Source organism: Oenanthe melanoleuca, chromosome 18 (assembly GCF_029582105.1).
Source record: "Oenanthe melanoleuca isolate GR-GAL-2019-014 chromosome 18, OMel1.0, whole genome shotgun sequence".
NCBI classification, from domain to species: Eukaryota; Metazoa; Chordata; class Aves; order Passeriformes; family Muscicapidae; genus Oenanthe; species Oenanthe melanoleuca.
This window is the reverse complement of record NC_079351.1, coordinates 3,781,098-3,807,802: the sequence shown is the minus strand read 5'-3', so window position 1 is coordinate 3,807,802 and position 26,705 is coordinate 3,781,098. Positions and strand designations below refer to the sequence as shown.

The window sequence follows — 26,705 nt, the reverse complement described above, 5'->3', positions numbered from 1 at the left end:
GGCTGGGGTAGCTTTCCTGGGATAGCCAAAGCCACTGCCTTGTTAGTGTTGAGGTGTCCTTCGCTGGTTCATCTGGAAAAACAACAGCTACAGCATGAACTCTGTGGACATCCCTAATTTCCCACATACGAGCTGCACTGTGGTGCCCAGGGCCAGCAATTTGTTATGGTTTGGGTCACAACAACAACACACGTAACAACATACAGTGCAGATGGGAACCCAGTGTGTCACTGGTGGAACATTGGGAAGAATTTCCTGATTAGGTGATTAAACATTAGAACGGGGCACTCGGTGCTACGCTGTGCTTGGCAGGGTGGTGTTGGCACATAGGTTGGACGGGATGATCTCGGAGGGCTTTCCCACCGTCACTGCCTGATCCCCGGTGTGCCCCGAGCGCCCCGGGCTGTCCCTCAGCGCTCGCTGCCGGCCCGGGGCAGCCGCCGCCACCCGCCCGCCCCGCGCAGCCGCCGCGCAGCCGCCGCTCGCGGCCGGTCCCTCGCGAGCCGCCGTAGTGCGCCCGCCCCGCTCCGTGAGGGGAGCCCGGGCAGCCCAGGCCGCAGCGGCGCCGCCGCCGCCGCCCCGCCCGATGTGAGCAGCCCCGCGCCGGGGGCAGCCAGCGTGACCATGAAGAAGGACGTGCGGATCCTCCTGGTGGGAGAACGTGAGTGCCGAGGCAGGAGGGCCGGGTAACGGTGGGGCCGCCGGCTGTCACATCGCCCCGGTGTAGTGAGGCTCAGCCCGGCCCGGGCGGGGAGCGCGGGGCAGCGGCGGCACCGCGGGGCCGGCAGGGCTCGGGCTGGGCTCGCCCTGAGCGCTCGGAGCGGGGCCTGCAGCCCCTCGGCTCCCTGCTCCGGGCCCAGCACGGCCGACACTCGGTGGGATTGTGCGGCTGGGACGTCCCTGGAGATGACACCGGGGTGAAATTCTTGCCCGGTATTTGGCCAAGGCCTGTTTAAACTTTTGATTTATCTTTTTCTCTTATTTTTTGCTTATTTTTTTTTCTTCGTTTTTTTTTTTCTTTTTTCTTCCCCCTTCTTTTTCTGCGTGAAAATCACACTTGCACGTTTTCCATTTACTGCCTTTGGAAATCAATGGCCCGATGTGGTCCTAGTTGTTATAGGTCGGGTGTTGTGTGTTTGTGGCCAGGACAGGGATAGGGAGTCCGGATCCCTTTTTTTGCTTTTAACTTTCTGTGTGACCTTGGATAAACAGCACAGTACGCCAGAGGTGCTGTGCGTCTGGATTTTTTAATAAAATTGAGTCCTGAAGTTCACGCTAAGGTACCCAAATAGTTGACAAGGCTTGCAGAGGCTCAGCTTCTCATCGGTATAAATAGCAGCAAGGAGGTTCTGTTAGTTTGCAAAGCAAGCTTACGTTCCTCGAGGGGAAAGAATACAGAGTAATTAGCAAGTGTTATTAGTAAAATTACCAAGTTATACTAAGAATGTGGTACTACTAACAAAGCTTTTGGGAGGATTGAATGCCCCACATATATATTTATAGTGCAGTTTATGCAGTTGTTTTACAGTGAAGGTTGGCTTTGTCTATACTGCATAGAAAGGCTCTCTGTGACTTTTCTAGAGGGAGATTTTGAGGGAGCTGTCCCTGTGCAGAAAGAACTAACTCATTAAAATTGTATTTGGTTAGTTTTGCATGACTGTGTTTAGGAATTGGTGCCTTTGAATACACAGTTTAATTCCTCTTTAGAATACATGCCTGGTTAACCTCACTGTCTTTGGCAAGGCTGTGTTCTGGGCTGGCTCTGTGCAGTGGTTTCTGCACAGGTGTAACAGGTACTTTGTTTTGGCTACAAGGTTTACCCTGTGTCCAAATGGGAATATTAAACATACAGGTTTCTTAAATACAGCAATGTGTAGTACGTGGCACACACCAGAGATTGTGAGCATCTCTGTATTACACTTTTGTTTGACTTGTAGTGAGGAGGAGGGAGAAATTTGTTTAACAAATTGGTAAAACTTGTCAGTTATAGTGCCAGTCCTGCTTTATGTATGTGTCTCATATGTATTTATTAATCTGAAACCACAAATTAGTCCAGACCATATAAAACTTTTTAGATGGTGACAGCAGACCACCAGGTTCAGAATCTGAAATATGCCAAAAACTCTATTGTAAGCCTGTTCCAAAACTCAGCCTTTTTCATCCCCAGTGGTCCACACTTTAGGTTTAAGTTGGTTTAGTCCTCATATGCAGGGTGCAAACATCAATTTTTATTAGTCAGTAATTTTCAGAATATGTTCAGCATGTTATGCTATGCTGCATGATGTAGAGGACATATGAGGAAAATGACAAATTAATTATCATAAAGTGCTGTGGTGCTTTCCTTCTTCCCAGTCAGCTGATACTGTTCAGGCTGTTATTTCTAAGACTATAAACAGATTGGGAAAGACAGAGATTTGACCTAGATTTGAACAAAATAACCCAAATCTCTGCACTAGAACTTACGGATTTTCATAAAACTCAAGGACACTAGAAAATGTATCAAGAGCTTCTAAATACTGAACATTTACTCACCAGCAACACATATCTTCTATTTTCAGGGTTTCTATGTCTGCAAAACCAGTTTTGCCACTGCTTCAAGTGGGAACTGTCTTGGTCAGGTGCAAAACACACATCACTATTTTCACTAATTAGTAACTTTACTTACCTGTAAGGAAAGTACTCATCTCTTTTCCCTTTGGAAATAAGAGAGCTTTTGAAGCTTTTCCCATTCTGTCAGGATGAAAACTAAGATGAAGTTGATGCAGGAGGATGCCTGGCTGTTTAAGTTAAGTTAAGGTCTTAGCTCACTTGAGTATCTTTGATGGAAACACAACTGCATTGCTGTTGAACCTGCAATGTGCTGCTCTGCAGGGAGTTCCACCAGGGAAAAGTTTACAACTGTTCTCTCTTAAGGAAAACAGAAATCATCTTCCTCAGAGCAGCTTTTCTTCACTTGTCATAATCTTGTTGCAACTACTCTTCACCACGGTAAGTTAAAGAGAAGGTTTTATTTCTGGATGTCAGAACATGTTATCATATCAAAAATAGACCTAGATAAGTTGAGTATGCTCTGACTGGAACATCAGGTCAGTAACACCAATTCCTGCACAAAATCAACCAGTGGTACAATCATACCTCTTCATCTTCCATGTTCAGGATTCTATACAATTACACAGTTAAGTGTAAATGCAGTGATATCAGCTGAACACATTCCTGCTGGCAGAGGTGCTGGTATATCCAGGATGAATTTGAGTTTTGCTGGAAATAGACAGTCCCAGAGGATATTTGAACATGAGCATTTTGGTTTTTAAGAAATGTCTCAAAACCGAATAAAGCAGTAATAGTCTTACAAGGCTTCCAGAGGACCAGAAAATTCACAAGTGAAGGGGTTTAGAGAGAGTGGAATCCTGAGAGAAGTTACCAACTCTTGGTTTTAAATAGTCACATCAGAGCTTTTCAAATCCAGGCAGCTAAGTTGTGATATCAGAAGTCTGAACTTTGCAGGCAAGCAAAGTTATTTATTTGATTAAATGGTTTTGGGTACTGAAACTGAGATTATAATCTTGGATGAAAAAATTGTGGCTTTAGAAGGGTTGGTGGTTTGGGGTATTTTTCACTTTTAGTGGGGGGACAGCTCATTTATATCAAAGGGATTAAGCTCTTGCACTTTAGAAATAGTCAAAGTACTGCAGTCTTTGTTCAAGTCCTCTTTTCCAGCTCTCATCCTTGGTATTTTAGGACTAAAGGGCAATCATCATATCAAGAATTCTATAAAAACAGTTAATTTCTACCTGCTTTTCTGTGTGCTCTCTTTGTATTTCTGAAGATGTATTAAAGCATTTCTAGTTTGTTTAGATTATTTGTTTGCTTGAGTATTCCATGTAAAGGTTAAAACCTGGCAATTCTGCTGTGTAAGGCCGAGCATAATTCACTTCCCTTCTGGAGGAAATGCAGTAGTGGCAGATGGAGCCCAGGTTTTTGCAGTAAAAGAATTGCAAGAAAATTGCTGTCATCCGTATTTAATATGATTAAATATTAAATAAAAGCTTAAATGCTTTTAATGTGGTGAATTGGAAAACAATTTTAAATCTTCTTGTACTGCGATGGGGTGCAACTGTTAAGTGTAACAAAACAAACTATATAATACCTGTTTTTAATGTTTTACAGCCAGAGTTGGGAAGACATCACTAATTATGTCTCTTGTCAGTGAGGAATTCCCAGAAGAGGTAGAGCACTTTTATTTGTATTCTCAGTTTAATTTCTATCCTGTCATAAAATATGTTAATAGACTCTGCTGTAGTTTTTAAAAACAAAATAAAGTTTAAAATGACAAAGATTACTTCAGTAAGAGTGATGTAGGTTAGTTTAAATATATGTCTGCATGAAGATTAGGAATTTAAGTTTTATCTAAGTTCTGATGAATGGTAGGTTTTTTAAGCAGCTGTAATTGGTCCAAACGGGAAGCATGTTTCAATATGAGAGACACATAAATGGGAAGGTGCTGAAAGAGACAAGACCATCAGTTATTTTTGGGGGGCTGTTGCATTTAAGGAGCAGTTAGATTGCAAAATTATTGAGAATGAGGAATTCAAAGTTACATTGTTTAACTTAGCCAGTTTTTTGTACCTAAGCAAGACATTGCCTGCACTTCTGTCTTTGAAGAATGTTTTATTGACTTTGGAAGTAAAAACTGCAGAAAAAACTACTTATATTGTTGCTTTAAAAAAGCAGCACATAGTTTTATTTATATCATAAAAAGAACCACAGCTGCTGCAAATAGTTAAGCTTTTTACATATAAACATGAATGTTTATTTCTTCTGATCACAGATCTTAAAATAGACATCATGTGTTGCTCTTTGAATCTACTCTGCTCTGAGTTTAATGCAATTCAGTAGTTTACCACAGTTCAGGAGTCAAGATTGGATTGTAAACATAACTGAATTTTGTTAACATAATTGAATTTAGTTCCTAACCTTGCAGGTAAAAAGGAGATCCAGTTCCTTTGGCAGGTTGTTTCTTAGTGTATTTAGTGAGTTGTAGTCCTCTGTTCACTTCCCAGCTTCTCCCTGCAATATAACCTACAATATTTATCTAAATTGGCATGTAGAGAAAAAGCATGATTTATATATAACACAAGATCTCCCTGAAATTACAGAAAAATACTTTTGTGAAAATACTGCATCCTATAAAAGCTTCTGAAAAGACCTGCCCAGTTCCTCAGGACAGTCAGGCAGATCAGATCAACATTATGGGGTCTAACAGGCACTTCAAGCTTGAAAATGGTGTTTAATGTTCAGGATGTTATCAGTAATCACTTTTAAAGAAGATCTGAGCAGAAGCTCCACAAAGAGACATTCTTGTGGTGATTGACTTTTCCCCTTGTTTTCAAAAAGTAAAGTATCATGAAAGTTCAGTGTCAACAGGTGAAAGGCAATAAATAGATGTGCAGGAGATTTTCATTAAAATTAGGTTTAAGTTGATTGTTCCTGAATATGGATTAGTGTTCTTTGGAAAAAAGGGCTATCAGAGTTTAGAGCATTTTTCAGAATTGGCTTTTTTTAGCATCATGTTTTGCTTTTCAGGATTTTCTGAATTTAATGGTTAGCATTGTCAGAAGCAAGGACCTTGTCAGGTTACAATTGTGTAAAAATTGAGACTTGTGTTTTGTCTGTCATGCTTGTTTAGTTGTTGGATAGAGTGGGTTTGAGTTTTACAGAAGTATTCATTGAATGTATCCTTAACAGTGTTGCTTTTCTGCAAAGCATGCAGGAAGTTCCATATGCAGTAACTAAACAAGTAAAAATGAGAAGGTAGCAGTGACTTTCAGTACTTAAAAAATAAGAAAACCAAACATATAAAAACCAAAAGTACTCAAATAACTAAACAACTTGAACAACTAGCATTAGTTACTCTGTTTAAAGCTGACTAAATGGCAGCTGTATTACAGTAAATGACATTTTTCACTATCTGGATTATCTTGAAAGGCTCTTTCTTGCTGTTCCTTTCAACCTCAGGTTCCTCCCCGAGCTGAAGAAATCACCATTCCAGCCGATGTCACTCCTGAGAGAGTGCCAACCCACATAGTGGATTATTCAGGTAGGGGCTGCTCAGCACCATCACTAATTTGGTGTGGAATTGTTTGACTCAACAGCTTGTCACAGGCACGTCTGGGACTAGAGCTACAGGTGGGAGAAGCCTGGAGAAAAGTAGAAATTTTCCAAATTTCTATGTTAGGACACCTCATGATTTTGGGTCAGTTTACTCTTTTGTATTTTTTTCTTGTATTTTAATCTTATTGCTGAATAGATAAATAGATTCACTGTGAAGGTTCATGTGCTATCGTAAATCTGTACAACTGTTGCACAGCTAGAAAAACCCTTCTGCCATTTACAGTGCAAGCCAAGAGCTAGGCCATGTTAGCAGGTACCTTCCTGTCTTCTCTCTCCCATCACTGCTGAGGAAGTGTATTTGATGTGTTTAACCACCTGGAAAAAGAAATAATACTTTTTTGTTGTTGTTGTTGGACTTGATCTTAAATTTATGTGAGTTTTTCATTCTGTTGAATGATTTTTTCATAGATTCAGTTAGCAGAGGCTTGGTATCACTACAAAAATCATCACTGCTGTAGTAAAATCAACATATATCATATTCTGATGTAAAAGTTTACATTATAGAAGGAAGGGGCTGTTGAGAGATGTAGAAGGATGCAAACTATGATTTTGTTCCAAGAGAGATTTGTAGACAGCCTCTCTACAAATATAATTATTCCTCTTCCAAATAGCTGTAAAAAATTGATGTGCAACAGACTGTTTCTATCTTACAAATTAATGGACCAATTTAATTATTGCTTTGGAAGAAGCACTCATTAGAGTGTTTTATAAAAAGAAGTTTAAATAACAAGGCTTTGACAAAGTTGTCTCACGAGCCTTCTGAAATACCCTAGTTCAGTTTCAGAAGCTTTTGTATTTGCAAAAATTTTGGTATTAATGAATAACTTCTTCTATTAAATGCAGAAGCAGAGCAAAGTGATGAGCAGCTTTACCATGAAATATCACAGGTAAGTGTATTTTAGTGTTTGCTAGAAAATAGTTTAGGAAAAAGTCTTTGTCTTTCCTTTGAAGTTCTCTGCATTAGATGGGCTTCAGTTTGAATCAAAGGAAAAAAACCTTTCTTGCTTGGTATTTTCTGGGTTTTTTTGTGACTTGTGCTATAGTAAAGATATATCTATTTAAGAAATCTTAAATAAAGAAAGTAGATAATGGCACTGTGTTGGTGAATGAAGCTTAAGCTTTGTCATTCCAAGTGAAAGGACAGAACCTAAATGTCCTTTAATCAGCAAGCCAGTTTTGTATAAATAATTCTACTCCGAAAAGATCCATTTTACTTCTTCCTGTCACATGGTGCTCTTTCATTTATGAATAGCACAAGCTTCTTGGTGACTTCGTCATCCCTTCTGATTTCTATTTTCAGTTCTTTCTGAGCACCTTTGCACATTTTCTGCACAGTCTGTCATGGTGTTGTGTTCCATTTCTGGCATTTAGTTTGGTGCTTCAGTGGAGGCTGCACATTGACTCTTTAGTTTGGATTTCCTGGTGGCACAGGTCTCTGCAGGCACCAGCTGTGACTGTCACACTGCAAGACAGGCTTTTTGGCACTTCTCACCATATAAGTTCTTTGTTTTAATCTTGTTATTCAGGCTCCAAGTAGCTTAAACAAGCCAGAAACAGAGTTCTATAGTGAGTTGATTCTGATGTTGTTATGTATGGTCTTTAATTGTCTGTGTTGCTCAGGGGTTTCTGAGCATTGCAATTTCATGCCTTTTCTTTCTCTTCATTTCAGGCAAATGTGATTTGTATAGTCTATGCTGTTAACAACAAGAATTCTATTGATAAGGTACAGTAACACATTTTATCCCATTACTGAGATGTTACTTGTGCACTGTTGATGTCAAGATGAAATCTGGATTAGACATTTCAAATGCCTGAGATGGAGTTTGAGATTGGTTGTTAAGAGAATGAACAGACATGGGTTTGCTTCTGCTCCATTTCAACATACAAGTTTTTAGTCATTTCACTTTCTGAGAAAGTTGCTCATTAATCAGCTCCAATTTTTGTTTCCTCCTTTGTGGGTCAGTATGTGCCTTTTTGTGAAAGAACCAGTAGCAGTTGTAGTGAAACTTGTGCACAGTTCAGTCTCATTAATTTGAATATGTATTTTTCATGTCTGTTTTTAATCCCACTTTAGGTAACGAGTCGATGGATTCCTCTCATCAATGAAAGGACAGACAAAGATAGCAGGTGCTTAAGTAAAGATGAGAAGTGTGAATTAGGCTGCACATCGATGGGTGTCAGTGAACAGTGTTGAGGATGTTAATTGTTTAAGAAAATCAAATACTAAACTTAAAGTTTATATAAGAAGTCCAAGCAGCAAGAGATTTGAAGTATGTAGGTCTGTTGCATGTGCCAGCAATGTTATTTATTTTGAATTTCATGGGCAGCTTTTACCAGGTGTGTTTATATTTGCTGTGGTATGACTGGCTTTGGTTCTATGGTCTGTATAGCTTTTCTACTGATGCTGGTTTGGGTAATAACAATCTGATTAGTTACCATTGTATTTAAATGTGTGGCTTTTGTAGAATCAACAAGAAGTACTTTTCTGTCTGAGTGTATATCAAAACACTTTATTTAGTGTCATTTAGTTTTGCCCATTGCCTCCAGTAGCATTTAATTACATCATAAAAATAATAACAGTGGTTTCTGGTGGGACATAAAATGCTAAATTAAGATACATATTTTTTTCCATCTGTCTTTAAAGCTCTTAATATTCTTTTGTTTTTAGGTTGCCTCTTATATTAGTTGGAAACAAGTCTGATCTAGTGGAGTACAGTAGTATGGAAACTATCCTTCCCATTATGAATCAATATACAGAGATAGAAACGTGTGTAGAGGTATGCAAGACTTTCTGAAGTTAAAGAAATAGCAAAAAATACATTCTTGCCAAGCATGTATGGCAACTTGTTAGTAGAAAAAAGGATTTTTTTTTTCCAAACTAAATATTTCAAACATGAGTGATTGTAATTGTGAGTTTATATGCTGTTTTTCTTTAGGGAAGATTACACTATTTTATAATCAAATGTTACTGTCAAATTCTAATATTTAGAGCCCCTCACATACTTCCCTTTAACAAGAGTTTTCAATTTAATATTAAGCCAGACAGAAGTCTGCAGAGTATTCAAAATTGATTTCATATGTATGGATATGTCTCCTTTTGTTTTTTCTTTTCTTTTTTTTTCCCCCCCCAGACTAGATATAGCTTTTTGATTTCTGTTCATGGTATGACAACAAATTGTAGTGAAGCCTCAGTTGTTAATTAATTGAAAAGATACAGGGGCTGGATGTCTTTTTTCCAGCCCTGTACCAACAGGAGGGGTCTAAGTCTTTAAAAATTTGATGCTTACTTAAATTTCAGAAGAAATCGCCAAATAGTCAAGAAACTAGCTCATCAATGTGAGGATTTCTCTTTCAGTGTTCAGCCAAAAACTTGAAGAATATATCTGAGCTATTTTATTATGCACAGAAAGCTGTTCTACATCCTACAGGTCCCCTTTATTGCCCAGAGGAGAAAGAGGTATTTATTCATAGATTCTCAAAGCAATAATTTGGGGGGAGTGAATAACTTTCCTGTTCTTTTCTTTTCAGTGGATTTTGCATCTTTTAGTTTGTTCTGTTACCAGCACCCCACCCCCAAATGTCAGGCATTGCATCCCAGAACCGCAGGGGTTGTTTTGTGATATATGAACCTGACCTGTCTTTCTTCTTTGTTCAAAGCAGTGAAGACAGTTTTTTTTTTTTTTTTTTTTGCCTGTGTGAGCTGCTGGGTAAAACGAGAAGCTTTGCTAATGGCTTTGAGCCAAATGTAATGTGACCCAAATTATGTCTTCAATTCAGTTCTCCTTTAGATGTACATTTCACAGGAACTCCATTTATTTCAGGGAAAACACTCTAGACTTGGCCTGATCTAAGAGAATTTTTTTTTTGAGAAAACTGTGAAACTTTATCAAAAGGGATAAGAAACAAGTGATGAGTCTGGTTTTTAGGTATCAGGTGGTTGGTTGAGTATATTATGAAGGAGTATTTTTTTTTTTTTTTAATAAAAACTTCCAGGGCAAATACAAATAGAATCTCTAATTGTATCCATTTTGTATGGGGAAGTAGGAAAGTTGCTTCAGCTGTAAATACCATGTTAAGTAGAGAATCAGAGAATAACCCTGTTTTGATTTCTTCCATCAGAATCATCTATATGAGTTAGTAATGTTGTGATAAAATTGTTGTGCTGAAATCTTTTTGGTTTTCCAAAACCAATCTCTATGCAATCTATGTGACCTCTGTGAAGAGAAGAGTCCATCATCACGGTAGTTGTTGGGAGAGAATTACCAGTGTCTGTTTTCCTTCACTTGGAAGGTATCCTAGCAGTTCTTTTGTCCTAGAGATAGTCCATATGCTCAATGCTTTGCCTGGTAGATGAATGAGTCCTGTGAAGGTTTTCAGTATTTGATGTTTGAAGCAAGCTGGCTGTAGTTCTAGACCTATTTAGTTTTGCAAAGCACTGGGGTTTTATGATGGTTTTCCCCACCAAAAAATGCTTTGGGGAAAAAAAATTCAGTTGTTTCTCGAAGTTTTCTATAGCAATAATACTGAATTTAGAGAACTGAGTTTGTTTTTTTTTTAAAATAACTTAGTAGTGCCACCTTCAGCTTGTGAAGAGTTTGAGATTCTTCTGTAATTGAATAGAAAAACATTTAATGTGGAATAATTGCTTTAAATTTATGGATATAAATTTGCTAAATCAATTTTTAATTTCCTCTTGCTTTTGACTTTTGTGTACTTGTGAATGAATGTCTCTGTTCTGAAACCGTAAATGAGGACTAGTGTGTGTTTCTATGTGATTGAGCTGCCTGGTGTCACTCAGTGTAATCTTTTTATATTCAAGCCTAGAAAGATACTGAACTTCATTTTATTCCTTAGATGAAACCTGCCTGTATTAAAGCACTGACTCGCATTTTTAGAATTTCTGATCAAGATAATGATGGTACTCTCAATGATGCAGAGCTCAACTTCTTTCAGGTACCTCTTTTGCTTTCCACCATGCTTAAAGATGAACTATATAATTCTAGAAAAACAAGTGATTGATTTTGAATAAGTAATAGGAAGATGAACTGTAAGGGAGTCAAGCCTAAATACTAGGTCTCAAGTGCAGCGTAGAAGAATGGATTTGTAAAAACAGAAATGAAATTACTTTTATTTCTAACCATTGTTCTAGTTTGAGTTTAAGAGCAAAATTTTAAAATCTGTTAATGTACTTAAAAATCAGTTTGTACACCTTTATTTCTCCTAAGAAATTGGATTGTCTTTAATTTGCTTATCTGAATGTATAAGACTGTATTTCATACAGGACATGATGTTTGTCCAGCTCAGTACCCAGTGGTCCTAAAATGCTGTTTTTGGGTTTTGTGTTAGAGAATTTGTTTTAATACACCACTGGCACCTCAAGCTTTGGAAGATGTTAAGAATGTAGTCAGGAAAAACCTAAGTGATGGAGTCGCAGATAATGGATTGACATTAAAAGGTGAGTCTTTTTTAACTCTTAAAATATGTGTCTATACAGTTGCTGATCACTCTTACATGAAAATGGTGGTCTTTTGGAATATGATCTGTCTTGATTTTCAGACTACAAGAGCTGAGATTACTAGACGGTGATAACTCAATGCTCTTTAAGCTCTGGAAAGTGTCAAACAAAAATCCTACCCAGTTATTTTGATACAAGGAAGCTAAAAGCAGTCTTCCATTAGACCCTTAACCAGGCTAAAGCTTTCTGTTTTAAACTATTGAAAATATTTGGTTTATTTTCATACAGCTTTAAAATGCTGGTACTGGAGAAAGCAAACAACAGAAAAACAAGGGGATTGTTTGAAGGAAGCGTTTCCTTGGAGAACACTTACGAATACCATGATTTCTGAATGTTCAGTCTGTATAGATAATGCTGTAATATCACCCAGGAGGTTTCAAATCTTAATGTGCATTTCAAGCTTTTTTTGTTTCCAAGTGTGATACTGATTCTATTGAAAACGCTTGCAGCAAGTAAAGCACTTCAGGGCCTTAAGATTTTGCCATTTTTGATTTTTAGGTTTTCTTTTTCTACACACACTTTTCATTCAGCGAGGAAGGCATGAGACAACCTGGACAGTTCTGCGTCGCTTTGGCTACGACGATGACTTAGAGCTCACACCAGAGTACCTGTTCCCTCCGTATGTACCACCTCAGCTTCTGAGCAGGAGTTCAGGCCGTGCTGCTCCTGCTGTGGCAGCAGGAAAGAATTATTGCAGTGTTTATTTAGCACATTGTTACATCAAATGCATCCCTTGCTTAATGGCCACCCAGAATCACCAGCCAAAACCTACATGTGACTGAACAACATGAAGGAGGAACTCCCTTGTGCCAAATTGTGTTCTGTTCTCTTTCTTTGTAAGAAAGATGGCAGAAGAGGTTCTTAAAAGAAACTAGAATATAAATCTGAGCAGTTGCTTATTGTATGTGGCATTAAATTCTAAAAGATTTGTCAGTATTGTCATAGCATTTGAGACTTATTGAAAATCCCCAGATTAAAAAGAGATTGACCAATTCTGTGGTTTCTATTAAATAAATGTAACTGCATCATTTTTTGTTAAAAAATCCTAAACCCCAAAGTACAGAAAACAAAGCCAACCAACGAAAAGTTGATTGCTGTAGAGCTATATATCATATAAAGGCACTCTCTCATAATTTTAGAATTCCTAATAAAAAGTATGTGCTTTGATTTATGTGCAGATAAATTCTTAATATTAAGTGCCGAGTCAGATACTAAATATTATAATCCATAAAGTATGTATTTTGAGTTTTAATATTTTGTATTTCATAAACAATTAATGCCTCTTGTATTTGTTTTTTCTTTTCAATAAACAGCCTAAAAATTCCCCCTGACTGCACAACAGAACTAAATCATCATGCATACTTGTTTCTTCAAAGTATTTTTGATAAACATGATTTGGTAAGCATTTCATTTGAGTGTGTGCATGTGTCTTTATACTTACAAGCCTTAGTTTGTCAGGAGTTTTGCTGACAAAAACGTGTTTTTATCATGATGTCATTTTATTCAGAAACCTGCTTTAGCTTAACCTGTCAGTCAAAACTAACCTGCAGCTTATGATTTTTACAAGGAGAGTTGGCAGTTACAGCTGTAGTACCAAATTGTTTTTAACTAGCTCATACATTTAATCTTATTAAAAAACAAGGAAAGAACAAAGATTAAAAAGAAATAAGCTTTGTTTCTTGAATCTTGCAAGTGTACAGCAAGAAAATACCAGTTTAGAGTAGACACTAATTGAATTATGTCTGATACTATATTTTGTTTCAGGATAGAGATTGTGCTTTGTCTCCTGAAGAATTGAAAGACTTGTTCAAAGTCTTCCCTTACATGCCATGGGGACCTGATGTGAACAACACAGTTTGTACAAATGAAAGAGGATGGATCACATACCAAGGGTTTCTTTCGCAGTGGACGTAAGTGAGATACAGGACATTTTAGTAGTTGAGAGCTTTGGATATGATCATGTGTTTGTAGATTCCTCTTAAAAAACTGTTGGAAAGAGTAGAAATTTTATGGTTGAAAATTGATCCAAGCAGTCAAGTGTTTGTAGCCATTCAGTGGCCTGATTTTCAGACTGTTGCTATAGCCTGTTCAGGATTTGGCCAGTATTTAGTGGTAACAATGAAGAAGTGTCTCTTCAAAATGTTATTGCTGTTGTTCTACCCTTTAGAGATGGTTTGAAAAATGGTGCTTGATAACGAGGTTTTTTTTTCCCAATTTAAAATACAGAAAATGAGAAAAACGTTACTTGGGGAGATAAGAAAATATAGTGTGGGTTGGTAGACCTCAGCAAGTACTGCCTTTGGAGAGTTCTGGTGACCAGTAAGGCTGGTGAAGTTATCAGCCTTTGCTCTCAGAGACTTCTGTCCTTCAGTACTGCATAGTACTAGAAATGTTTCTGTCATGTCAGTCTGGAGACTGGAGATAAGGATTGCTTCAGTACTATATAGAATTGGTTCCCCGGATGGTGACAACTGAAAGTTCTTTTTGTCCTCTCTGCCAGACTAACCACATACCTGGATGTGCAGCGTTGCCTGGAGTACCTGGGTTATTTAGGGTACTCCATACTTGCAGAACAAGAATCTCAAGCATCAGCAATTACAGGTAATAAAAATTTGATATAACAGAGAAATTTAAATTTAGAAATACGCTAAAGAGTAAATTATTTAATGGATCATCTATTTTCATTTACTCTTGCTTTCTGCTCAAGTGAAACCTTCGATTTAATATTTTTGAGAGATTGTTTTGTGTGCATTTTCATGTTTTTACATGAATTTATATCTTGTGTTTTTCCACAAGTGACAAGAGATAAAAAGATAGACCTCCAGAAAAAACAGACTCAGCGAAATGTCTTCCGATGCAATGTTGTTGGAATGAAAGGCTGTGGGAAAAGTGGAGTTCTTCAAGCTCTTCTTGGAAGAAATCTAATGGTAAGAAACATATTGCCTGTATTCACCTATATATGATCTTGAGTTAAGATTAGACAGCAGAAGTGATAGATTTTAAAGCTTTAAAGGTTATTACTCAGTTTGCAGAGCTCTTTGAGGAAATATGGAATTACTAAGGAGGAGTTTGGGTTTTTTTGGTTTTGTTCTATTTTGGCAGTGGCTATTGTATGCAGTAATGACTTGTACATCATAGATTATAGCTACGCATTTCCTTGCAAAAAACACCTTGCAAAAATTATTATATTTTTATTTCATTAATAGATGGAGTAAACCAGCAGTTCAAATCTAACTTAAAGGGAAAAGTTACTGTGGTCTAACATGAAATTCTGCCTTTTCAGAGACAGAGGCAAATACGTGCAGAACACAAATCTTACTATGCCATTAATACAGTCTATGTATATGGACAGGAAAAATACCTGCTGGTAAGGCTGCCTCATTCTTGTCTGCCTAAGACTGATTAGTGTTAAAATTCTCAGAATTATTCAGAGCCTTCTACAGCAAACTAGTTTTAACTCTCTTCTTAACATATTATTTTCTGTCCCAAATAACTTCCGGGGTTTTTTGTTAATTTAGCCGAATCTGGTCAAACCTGTTATTTTTGAAACCTTAACCTGAGTTGTACAAAACCTAGTCCATTTATGATTATACTGCAGTGTTTCAAATTATAACGTGATAAATGATCAGAAGTCAGTCTACCTATTCAGTAAGAAGCATCTGTCACACAGAGTGCTTGGAATGGCTAAAATTAGTATTCAGTGGGAGAAATCAGTTCTTTAAGGCTTGTTCCACTCTAGTTTTCCTTTATGATAATATGATCTCTTTCTTTGTTTTCTGAGATCTAGTCCTGCTCTGTGGCTTTCCTCTGTAGCATGAATGCCCTTTTCTGTGGGTGTCTAAGCCTTTGTTTTAAAGTAAATATCACTTTTTACGTTGAGGTTGTGATTGCCTGCAGATGTGATGATAACAGCTCACATATGCTGCCTGCATGCCAAATTGCTACTTTTGTTTTTCATTAATTCTGCGTATTGTCTGTCCATTAGTTTGAAGGATACATAAAAATAAACCATGAAAATTATGAGAAAAGTTACAAAATTCCTTTAACTGCATAATGACAAGCTTTTTTCCCTCTGCAACCATCTTTTTTTCCAGCTACACGATGTCAGTGACTCAGACTTTTTAACTGATGCTGAGACCATATGCGATGCTGTCTGCCTGGTATATGATGTCAGTAATCCTAAATCCTTTGAGTACTGTGCCAGGATTTTTAAGGTTTGTAGAGTTTATATTTACAAACCTCTACATTTATATTTCTTCTCACTGGCTAAATATTCAGTATCAATTACCTGACCTATATACAGTTCTAGTACTTAAAAGACATTTTATTTCTAAGGGCTGGTTATATATCTGGATGCCTTAGCAGAGGTGCAGTTCTGTTACTCATACAAAGCAAACATCTACCTTTCTATGTAAACTACTCTGCTTCTAGAAATGCCTGACTTTAGTGCCATGAATGTATGTCCATGCTGCTCTAACCAGTGCAATACAGCCTGTTCCAGGTTGAATGTGTCATATACTGTTTCTTTCACTTTTTTTTCTTTAAATTTGCAGCAGCACTTCATGGACAGCAGAATACCATGTTTAGTGGTAGCTGCCAAGTCTGACTTGCATGAAGTTAGACAGGAATATAGTATTTCTCCTGCTGAATTCTGCAAAAAACACAAAATGCCTCCACCCCAAGCCTTTACTTGTAATACTGCTGATGTGCCGAGTAAGGATATCTTTGTTAAGCTGACTACTATGGCAATGTATCCGTAAGTACCAGAGCTGTTCTGTTTTCCACATGCATGGTCACACAGCACCACTCACTGCATGCCATTGTTAGCCACAGGATGGAATTGCCTCACTGGGCTTTAGCAACAGAGAGATATGAATTACCTCAGTAGAAACTTCAAATTATTTCAAATTGAGGAACTTGACATGTGTCCAACACAGAAGTCAGTCTCAGCTATTGTTGCTAAGGTGTTTTTGAAAAATACCCTAGTTCATCCAGCTCATGATACAAATTCCAACAAACAGGGTATGGATACAAAAAGTATATCAGTTTTCATATCTTGATATTTTTGAGAGTGAGTTGTACTGCAATCCTTGTTAGTAGCTCAGCTTGACAGTTGATTACAAGTAACGGCACCTTAGTGCACAACAGTTCCCCCAATGCACTGCTAAAGTACTTTTTGTTTTCAGGGTGTTTATTACTATGTGCTTATTACTGTGTGCTTCAGTTCATTCATCTAATAAATTTTATAATTTTAATAGAATTTTTGTATAAACATTTTTGGACTTTGGGTACAAGATACTTAAGCTCAGATTCTCCTTCACTACACATCTCCCTGTTGCTAAACTCACTTTGCATCTCTTTTTTTGGTGGGTGAAGCTTTTAATATGGTGATGAATTACATAAATATTACAGCAGATGGAGTCTAGTATGACAGCTGACATTTACTTTAAAATAAATAGAACTAATGTCACTTTCATCCAAAATAATAGGGTATTTTTAATTATTTGAAATTGAATTTACTGAATTACATCTGTAAAGCTTTAGTTTTGGCTTTGTTTGGTTTTTTTTTCTCTTGTGTTCATTTTGTAGCACTGGGATACTGGGAAACCACTAGTGTAGCACTGACCAAATGTCTGTCATATCAATATTCCTGCTTCTCCCTTAGTTTTCAAGCATGTGTTTGGTAGGGTGGGAAAATAGAGGTAACGCTCATCCTGTAAAGAGTGCATTCGAAGTGGTAGAAAATGTGGCTTCCTTTCCTTTGAAAAAGGGGTGTTACCTATTGCTGTGCAGACATGTTCACAAGCCTTCAAATGCTTCCCTTTTATGGGAACTTGTATAAATTCAACAAACATTTTCATTCATGTTTGTGCTTTGCTGTTAAGATCTGTATATGGTGGTCATGCCAAAATGTCCAAGACGTAGAACATCTAACCTTTAAATTCTGCACAGCTGTAGTTGTACCCTTTCTTCCCCAGTGTATTTTTTTTCCTCCTCTCCTTACTCATTCAAATGCACCTTTTATTCCTAAATCTCTCTCTTGGTTGTGGCACAGTCCTAATGTGCACCTAATTTGATGAGCAAGATTTCAACTCCTGTCCTTCTGTGTGTTTTCGCAGCCATGCCCGGTTACGCTGTATGTGCGCCTGCAACAGGTGTACATTTTGCATCTGTCAGAACTTCCTCAACTCAGACTTGCTGCAATCTGTAAAGAACAAACTCTTCACTGCAGTTCTTAACAGGTCCTTAACTTTATTTACTAGGTACCAGGTGTGCTTTTTAAAATAAAGGGTGTCTTTGAAAAAGCAATTGGTAATCTTATACACTGCAGATTTTTCACTCCATATCCACTAAATAGGCCAATGCTTTAATAATTGTCACAGAATTATCAAACTTTGTTTAACTTGGAGGTTCTTTTGAGCTTAGTTCAGTCGTTTTTCTGAAACGTTACTGATTTGGTTGTTGGTTCAGGGTCTTTGTGATTGCAGAAATACTATGCAGGAATTAGGCCTGTGTTTTTAGGGAACTGCTAATAGACATTAAGTAGCGTCTACAAATCTGTGTAATGTTTCTCACTTGAGACATTACAGGTTTTTTTAATATTGATTAGAGGTGGTGCCTTTTAGATCCCAGTTACAGAGATACTTTCATAAAGGCACAGCTTGACTTACAGCAGCATCGTAACATATTACATGTTTATAATTGCTAATTTGATATTTGGGAATTCATAGAATTTCTGTGTGTGTGTGTGTGTTATGCTTGGTTTACACAAAGAGTGGGCTTTTTTTTTGTGTTAAAAAATAATCCAGATCTTTTAACATCCAATTCCTCTGTGAATGAAATGCAACATGTTAGAAGTGGTAAATGCTTAAACATTTGCATTTCCAGTTACTTTTGGAAAAACAATTGGTAAAGAGAGATAACTGGTTTTCAGCATTGAAAGCAGTGCTGTAGCTTGTCCTGTGTGTACTGCAGGCAGTTTTTGACACACAGGATTTACTAACACCTCAGCATTTGTCATCAGACCCCAGCAATTGGGAGTTCAAACCAAACAACTGTTGCAGTGCAGTGGTTCCATCCTCCATGGCCTTCTTGGAGCTTAGATGGTAAATGTGTTTATTTGAAGGCCAGGGTTGGAGTACCCTGACATGCTGCTGGTCCATGGATGTTACTCCTTGTTACAGGTTTCAGATGTAGCTGCTCCATGTAAGAGTGTCTGTCTCCTTTAAATGCAAATGACACACATGTAGGAGGTCTGCTGATACACCCACCTTTTGAACATTTTCTTTGTCAAATATCACTTTAATCCAAGTGTTAACCACAGAGTGAGAATTCAAGGAAGGGTGAAGAACTCCTTAGCTTAGGAAAAGACTGAATGAGTGAGGCTCTTCATTCTGCATCTCTTCTACAGCAGTCATCCCATAGACAGAAATCCCTTGAAACAGCAATCTCTTTGCATATTGTCACTCTAAAACTTCATTGAGCAGTCACTACTAGAAAGTCCCAGCTCTTCATTATTGAGGCTGAAATCACCTCTAGCACATCTTCATTTTTTGGAACTGGTATGGGTTGCTCCATTCACTGTTATGGTTTGCTTCTCTGTTGTATGAGATTTTTGGGTCCTGCATTAGACATTGAACTTCATTTCTTTGAAGTGCTGTCAGGGTCTCAGGTACTGAAATCTTTTATTGAGGTTTGGGATGTTGTCATTTCACACCTCATCACTAGGGATTCTCTAACAAACCTAGGAATCCACTACTGTGTAAAAGGTCTGTAATTCAGGATGAGGAAAATTCTTCAATAACACTTCCCTCCAGAAAGAAGAATTATTTGCTAGAATCCCCTTGTCTCTCAGTCACTAAGGTTTGTTTCAGGTTTCCAGCATGTTCCCTTCACCTCATCAACTCCCTAACCAACACCTTGCTGCAGGTTATTTACCATTCAGCACATGAGCTGCTGCATAACTGCCCATATGGTAGAGCTGGGATACCTGTAGACAAGAGGGAATAGCTCCCAATTGTAGGCATAGGAGGGTAGAGATGGATTTCTTGTCTTATAAAAATCATACATCTGATGATGTATGATTAGATAAGGGAAAACATTTGGCTCAAGAAGGACTTTCTGATTCAGTTAGTTTCTATATCTTTTCTTATTTTGCCTTAACAAGTGCTTACCATTAGGTCAGATAGCTGGGCAGAAGTTACATAACTGATGGGGGAAGGAGGTTTCTCTCAAGCACTTTATTCTCCTCATCTCCTCCTATTCCCTTAGGCTGTGGAAGCTTTTCAGGTAAACTGAAATTTTTCACACTGGACCTTTCCTGTGCCCTTTGTTGCTAAGTAACCCCTAAACACTGTTACCAAAACACGATATAAAATCATATTTGAATGTTCCCACTGTAGTAATTAAAAGAACGTTGCCTCTGTGCAGCTGAGAAACCTGCTCAGTTTCTCTTCTGTGGACAAACTTTAGGGGCTCTCCCAAGGGCTGCAGGCTGTCAGAAAGGCACCTTCAGCTTGGAGATTGCTGTGTTGGTTTGAACTGCCCAGGGTCACACTTCGTTGGTCTTTGAAGAAGGCACAGTGTTCAAAGCACTGGACATACATGTATGAGACTTGCTAATATGCTGTAATATTTTTATAGTTTTAATTTCTTTTTTCCTTTAGGTGTTCACTGACTGGCTGGCACCTAATCTCTTTTTACTACATTGTTTTACCAAAAGCAGGATTTTTGCTTTTGTCATTCTAACTCTTATCTTTAATGATGAGCTCTAATTTTTTGCTTTTTCCCCCCCTTGGTTTCAAGTCATCCATGTTGCCTTTTGCTTGTACAGTAGTGGCATTTTTTCTGTCAGCTAAGTTCACTTCAAAATAAGACAATCCTAATGCATGAGAATTGTGTTGTTCAGCAAGGAAACTTCTCAGAGAATGTTTTTCTTCTAAAGTTTTTAAACCATTGTGGAATTTAAGTGAAATTCCGTATGAAAACTGGTTGTTTCAGGAATTATTAGTAAGATTTGCTTTCTGTAACAACCTTCCGTCTGTGAAATTAAAGTTAATACATTATTACTGTATTTTCTTGTAATATTGGGAAAGTTCTAAGATATAACCAGGCTTTACCTTTCACTTTCAAAATTTGTGTATCACAAGTTCAAAACTTGTGTATTGAATCTAATTGCAGAAAAGTATCTCTATACTTATGTGTCCCTCAAATTGGGACATTGCTAAATGACATCTCCAAAATGACATTAGGACATTAGAAATTGCTAATTTATTTTCCTCCTTCTCTAAGCTGTTCAATGCCCCAGACCGCATAGAAATTTGCAAAGCTGTATCCCCTGATTTCTTTCTTAACAGAGTGTTTTGAATTGGCATTTTACATGCATTTTTAGGTTTTATGGGTAATAAGATGCATTTGGAGCTTTTCACATTTTAGATGACTAATGCATGGGGGAAAATTCTAACTGCTGGACTTAGCTTGCATCCTAGGAAAATATGTGCCTGAAGGGAAGCTGCAGCAGCATGTGCAGGTTATGTGATGCTTTTGGAATTCAGTTGCTTATATTTAATGCTAAGAACCTTTGTCAGAGCAGGCTGCTGCATGAACTTGCTTCGAGTTCTGCTGTGAGCAGCCTGTTAGCCTCAGCACTGTGCTTTTAAAATGCTTTGGAAGTTACTATGTTTTTGAACTTCTGTATTTAAGGATAAATCCTCCCAAACCTGGGAATTATTCTGCTGCTGACCTAGAGAAAAGTGTCAGCATGGACCCATAACTCAGTAGTTTTCTGTGTGTACCCATGGCAGGCATGCTCAGTTAACTTCTTAGCAAGTGCACGTGACAAACTTCTTGTGAGTTGTTAAAGTGTCTTGAAAAAAAATTTTTAAAAATTCAGATTTCAAAGATCAAGTGACAAGTTACTTGACTCACTGTTAAGGGTAGGTTGAATAAAAATATGCCTTTTTTTTTTTTTTCCCCAAAATGTACATTAAAATCTGAATTTCGTGCCAAAGGCAAAATTTCTAGGCTTTCTTATATTTGTGGAACTAATTGTGTGATTAAGGACACACTGGAGCCTGTCTGGAAAGTTTGAAACATCATTCTTATTATTAATAAGCAAGAGTTTCAAATACAGCTTCAATATAGTATGTATTGAGAAAGGTTTTTGTTCATGTCAAAGAACCTGCACTAGAAACAAATATTGATCCTTTTTTATTAGCTCAGATTTTTTTTTTTTGTTCCTTTAATGAAAGCTAAACAATATTAGAGATTAAAGTTGTAAAAATGGATTTTATGGCAGCATAAGGAAAACTGAAAGAAGAAAAATTGGACACTTACAAAGTTGTAAAGCAGTTAGAAATCCATAATGTTCTGAATTTCAGTAAGCGTTTTAAACTCTGGATTTTCAGGCTGAGACATTCAGAGTAGATTTCCTTGAGTTTGTAAGACAAGTCCCTGTCTCAAATTAGTTCCTTGTTTAAATGAAAGAGTCTGCTATTGTTAGGCTTAGAAAAGGGATCAAAGCCAATTCAGTCTCCTTTTAGACATTACAAGAGGATTTTATCATGGCTGAGAACATTATTAATTGTTTTTAGAAGGATGAGGCGTGCTCAGCAAGCTTTTTGCATACTATTAAATATGAACATGTGCAAAACAAGGCAAATTATAGATAGAAATCAGAAAATCTAAATGTGAGAGTGCTGTATGAGGCAATGCAAAAGCCTTAATTTGCAATTTAAACATTGATTTGCATATTTCAAGTGATGGGGTTTTAAATTGTACAAATATTTGGGCATTTGAATTAATCAAATTAAACTGGAGACTTGTTAGTTACACAAATACTCATTCAACAGTAGAACAAGCACTGTGTACTATCCAACAGAGCTTGTCATGTAATCTAGTAAAATCATGTTACCTACAAGTGGTTCATTTTACATACACAGATGAGTTTTATAATTGACAGATCTGAAGACAAGGATTTTACAGCCTTTTTCTAAGAAATTACCCCAAATTACCACTGTAGTGATAAAATACAGTCTGAGTTCTCAGCAGTAGTGGGATCTCATCAGTTTTAGGGCTGATGTGCATATGTTGAAGGGGTATTGCAGTGTCCTGTGGTACACATAGAAATTGAGGCTGTGGAGATGGAGTGGGAAGAGAAACCCAGTTTCTTAAAGAGGTCTGTCTGTCCTTAGAGCAATGGCATTCAGCTACATGAAATCATACATTTTACTTAGCTTATTAAAAGCACAAACTCGATTTTTTTCTGGTTTTCCCCAAGGACTAAGTTTTTACAACTGCACAAGAATCAGGGGCTAGGTGGCTATAAATCAGAAATTCTCTGGGCTTTTTGATTTGAGAGGGTTGCTGTTGTTGAGCCATGCAATGAACTGCACTGTGCATGTGTGTGAAAAGGTTAAGAGCCTACCTAGCAGAGGTGGGGGCCATGCTGTTAGCAGACGATGAGAGCAGGATTATGCAGCAGGTGCACGCCGTCCACTCTGTAGAAGATTCCATCTTCATGGAGTCATCTCTTGGTCCACGTTTGCTTGAAGACAGGTAACAACAGCCAAACCCAGATGCCTTTTCCCTTTCTTCCCCTCAGCAAGCCACCTGACATCCAGTTTGCAGAGACTTTGTCAAAACTAGCTGTAGAGAAACTAATGCTTGCAGGAATTCTTGGATTTGGTCTGTTCTATAACCCAGCAAGACATTCTTGAATAAGATCAGGATTTTTTAGACTAAAGAGCAGTGGTGTGTGCATCAAAGAGCCTGTTCTTCAGCATGTGGTATGGCAGAACTCTGATTAACTATCTGGCTAATAAGGCTCCTGCAAATGTCTGCTAAAGCATATCCAAATCTGGTTTTGTGTGTTTTGATAGCAACTAGCAATTCCTGCTCTGTTAAACAGCTACAGCTCTGCAGTTCTCACTCTATGAACTCCTGCGTGTGTTTAGGATCTCTGTGCTCCTTTACTTAACCCTCCTGCAGCTTCACTGAGTAACCCATGGTGATTAACACAGGCTGAAACATGTAGGCTAGTGAAGTTCTGTTCTATCTCTAAAGGAAACAAACAAAAAATCAGTTTTACTATTGTTTAGGAACTTCCTGTGCTTTGAATTATGGCATTTATGATAACTTGTTTTAAATGGTAGCTCCTGCTTTCTGGTAAGCTGTCATACTTCAGACTGCTGTCGAGGGTTGCCAGCCTTGTTTAACTGAGCATGTTCACAGACTTCTTGCAATATTTGGGAGAATTGGGTCATTGCCTGTCTCCACTGTCATGTGGGATGTGGCTTTTTCTGTCATACATTCACTCCATACTGTCTTTTTCTGTTGGTGCCATCATCACTGCTTGTTTCACTCACACTCTCTTAGCTTTCAGCTTGGTGTTGGATGACTGTTTCTGTTGCTGTTCTTGTGACTACTGGGAAGAAAGGGATTTAAAAATGGTTTAATTCTAGCTTTTGGAAAAATATTACTTGCTACTTGTCAGTAAACTTTTTTGGCGGGGTAGAATAAGTAGATATTCAAGAGGACTGGGAAGTTTTTCATGGAAAAGCAGAAATATTAAACTCAACATTTAGAAAACAAAGAGAAAAGAATTTTGCCGGACAGCGTTGTTCTCATTATGAGTTATTAATTATTTGTAGCTATTTTTGTTTTCCTTTCCTGGATGCTTGCTGGTACTCTCAAAGGAGACACCCTGCCCTCCCCACATCCATGAGTAATGAATGATCTGCTCCTATATTTCTCCTCAGCCATGTGAGCGCTCTGACTTCAGGGAGATCGGATGTGGTCAGGGCTGCAGATAAATTCTGAGCTATATGAAAAGCAAATGACTATAAAGTGCTTGTAAGGCTGAACTGTGAGCTGTTTGCCTGTGACAAGTGTGGTGATGAATTTCCAAAAGCAGAGTAGTTTAGCACAAGCTGTCTGGAGTTCCTGTCATGGAATTAACCTGGTTTTGTATGTGTGTTAAATTGCAGGCATGTGACACAAGCGGACCTCAAGAGCTCAACGTTCTGGCTCCGAGCAAGTTTTGGTGCTACTGTGTTTGCAGTTTTGGGTTTTGCTATGTACAAAGCACTACTAAAGCAGCGATGATCTGAGAAGAAGCACATCTGGCCCTACCAAATAAATAAAAAATCACTTTTATGTACATTATGAATGCTTTAAATTCTGCTAGAAATATTTATATATGCAGAGTTACTTTATTAATATTTGTAATTCATGCATAAGATTATTTTAAATTATAGCTCCAACTACAGTATTGCATAAAGTGTGGAAAAAAAGGAATTGCATCTTAACAGCCAACTAAAATGGCTTAACTTGTGAGGCCAAAAGGGAATTTGTTGTAAATAACCTGTACATATTAAAGCAAGTAAGACATTGCTTCCCAAAAATCTATTCAAAATACAGTTCTTAGATGTTCACCATGGTGACATTCTAGTGTATAGGTGAAATTAATTTTCAGTAGAGTAGACTCAACTCAAGGTTCATACTTCCTCAAGGATTGCTTATTTATTTCACATTCATCTGAAGTGACTTTATCTTTTTGGACTATAAGATATCCCAGGCAGATTTTGTGATTTTTTCATTCATATTTTTAACTGACAAACATTTGCCCCTCTAATCATGTATTTCAGGAAAGAGTCACCTTTGCTGTCCTGGCCTATGATTTTGTATTTTACATGACCAGTGACATATTTAGAGTCTGGTCTTTTAAAAGGAAAAAAGTAAACTTCAAAAACTGCCAGATCAACTTCATATGCTTTGTGTAACCTGTGGTTTTCATTTTTCACTATGTTGTGTTTTATAACCTTCATGAATCAGACGAGCAAATTTTGTATGTTATAAACAGTTATAATTTGGAAAGGGTTGCAGTTTAATTTCTCACATCTGTCAGTCATACTCATTGAAAGCTGTGTGTAAGAGAAAACTACAATAGTACACAGTGCCTATTCTACTGTAGTATATTAGTTGCATGGATCACAGTGCATTCTGTAATGGGCTAGAATTACCTATAGACACAGCTTTTTTAATGATTGAATAAACCAAACATTAAATTCCTCATGACAAACCTATTTTTCCATTGCTGGCCTTTTCAAGTATTTCAATAAAATAACTGTGTACTGTGACTGTCTTTTCTTCTTTTTCTTTACCTTCCTGTGCCCTGAAACAAAAAATTGTCTTTTATGTGAATGGATGCTGCCAGTGGCCTCACTTGTTGGAGGTTACATATCTTGGCAGTGCAGTTTCTCTCATACTTCCATTAGAAGTTTATTTCTGATTTATATCAGAAGACCGAAGTGCCTTCTATGATACTTCAAAGCTGAAATGCAAATAGTCAGTCATGAACTTTGTATTTACTGTCAGGGACAAAGATTGGGAGAAAAGACGAAATAGTTCAGTGTGGTTTCGGAAGCTGTGAGCATTGAGTTGGTGAATATTTTCGTGTTGATTGAACAGGCTGGGGCAGTGCGGGGTTCCTGGGGAGCTGTGAGGAGTCCCGGGATGCTCTCGAGGGAATCCCCGAGGGGCCCCGGCCCGGCCGGCAGCGGCCGCCAGGGGGCGCTGCCGCCGAGCGCACGGGGCCGTGCTGGGAGCGGGACCGGGGAGAGCGGGAAATGGGAAACGGGAACGGGCCCGGCCTGAGGGAGATCCTGCACGAACGGCCCGTCAGTGGGGACCGGCCTGAGGGGAGATCCTGCATGAACGGGCCCGTCAGTGGGGACCGGCCTGAGGGGAGATCCTACACGAACGGCCCGTCAGTGGGGACCGGCCTGAGGGAGATCCTACACGAACGGCCCGTCAGTGGGGACCGGCCTGAGGGGAGATCCTGCACGAACGGCCCGTCAGTGGGGACCGGCCTGAGGGAGATCCTGCATGAACGGGACCGGCCTGAGGGGGATCCTGCATGAACGGGCCCGTCAGTGGGGACCGGCCTGAGGGAGATCCTGCACGAACGGGCCGGTCAGTCTTTTATAACCTTCATGGATCAGACAGGCAAATTTTGTAT

The 26,705-nt window shown here is 38.3% G+C and overlaps 1 protein-coding gene across 4 annotated transcripts; it reads left to right on the top strand.

The window, feature by feature from the left end:
• Positions 1 to 495: 495 nt before the first annotated feature.
• Positions 496 to 25,824, top strand: RHOT1 (ras homolog family member T1). Of its 4 annotated transcripts, XM_056505786.1 has the most exons (21): positions 496 to 661; positions 4,168 to 4,226; positions 6,016 to 6,097; positions 7,015 to 7,058; positions 7,841 to 7,894; positions 8,246 to 8,298; positions 8,840 to 8,948; positions 9,527 to 9,628; positions 11,026 to 11,124; positions 11,518 to 11,626; positions 12,185 to 12,305; positions 13,000 to 13,084; positions 13,451 to 13,596; positions 14,187 to 14,287; positions 14,483 to 14,613; positions 14,970 to 15,053; positions 15,781 to 15,900; positions 16,240 to 16,442; positions 17,806 to 17,928; positions 23,099 to 23,242; positions 24,673 to 25,824. In XM_056505786.1, exons 1-21 carry the CDS (start codon positions 625 to 627, stop codon positions 24,788 to 24,790), a joined length of 2,124 nt encoding a protein of 707 aa, XP_056361761.1. In that variant the 5' UTR covers positions 496 to 624; the 3' UTR covers positions 24,791 to 25,824. The 4 variants fall into 4 exon arrangements, with proteins under 4 accessions (XP_056361761.1, XP_056361758.1, XP_056361760.1 ...); XM_056505783.1 differs by lacking the exon at positions 23,099 to 23,242; XM_056505784.1 differs by lacking the exon at positions 23,099 to 23,242 and having other exon boundaries at positions 507 to 661; positions 7,018 to 7,058.
• The last annotated feature ends 881 nt before the right edge of the window (positions 25,825 to 26,705 follow it).

Coding starts and splice junctions, on each gene's coding strand:
- RHOT1 (XM_056505786.1), top strand. CDS start 625: ATGAAGAAGGACGTGCGGATCCTCCTGGTGGGAGAAC. Junction 7,895..8,245: donor ACAAGAATTCTATTGATAAG/GTACAGTAACAC, acceptor ATCCCACTTTAG/GTAACGAGTCGATGGATTCC. Junction 8,949..9,526: donor AGATAGAAACGTGTGTAGAG/GTATGCAAGACT, acceptor TTTCTCTTTCAG/TGTTCAGCCAAAAACTTGAA.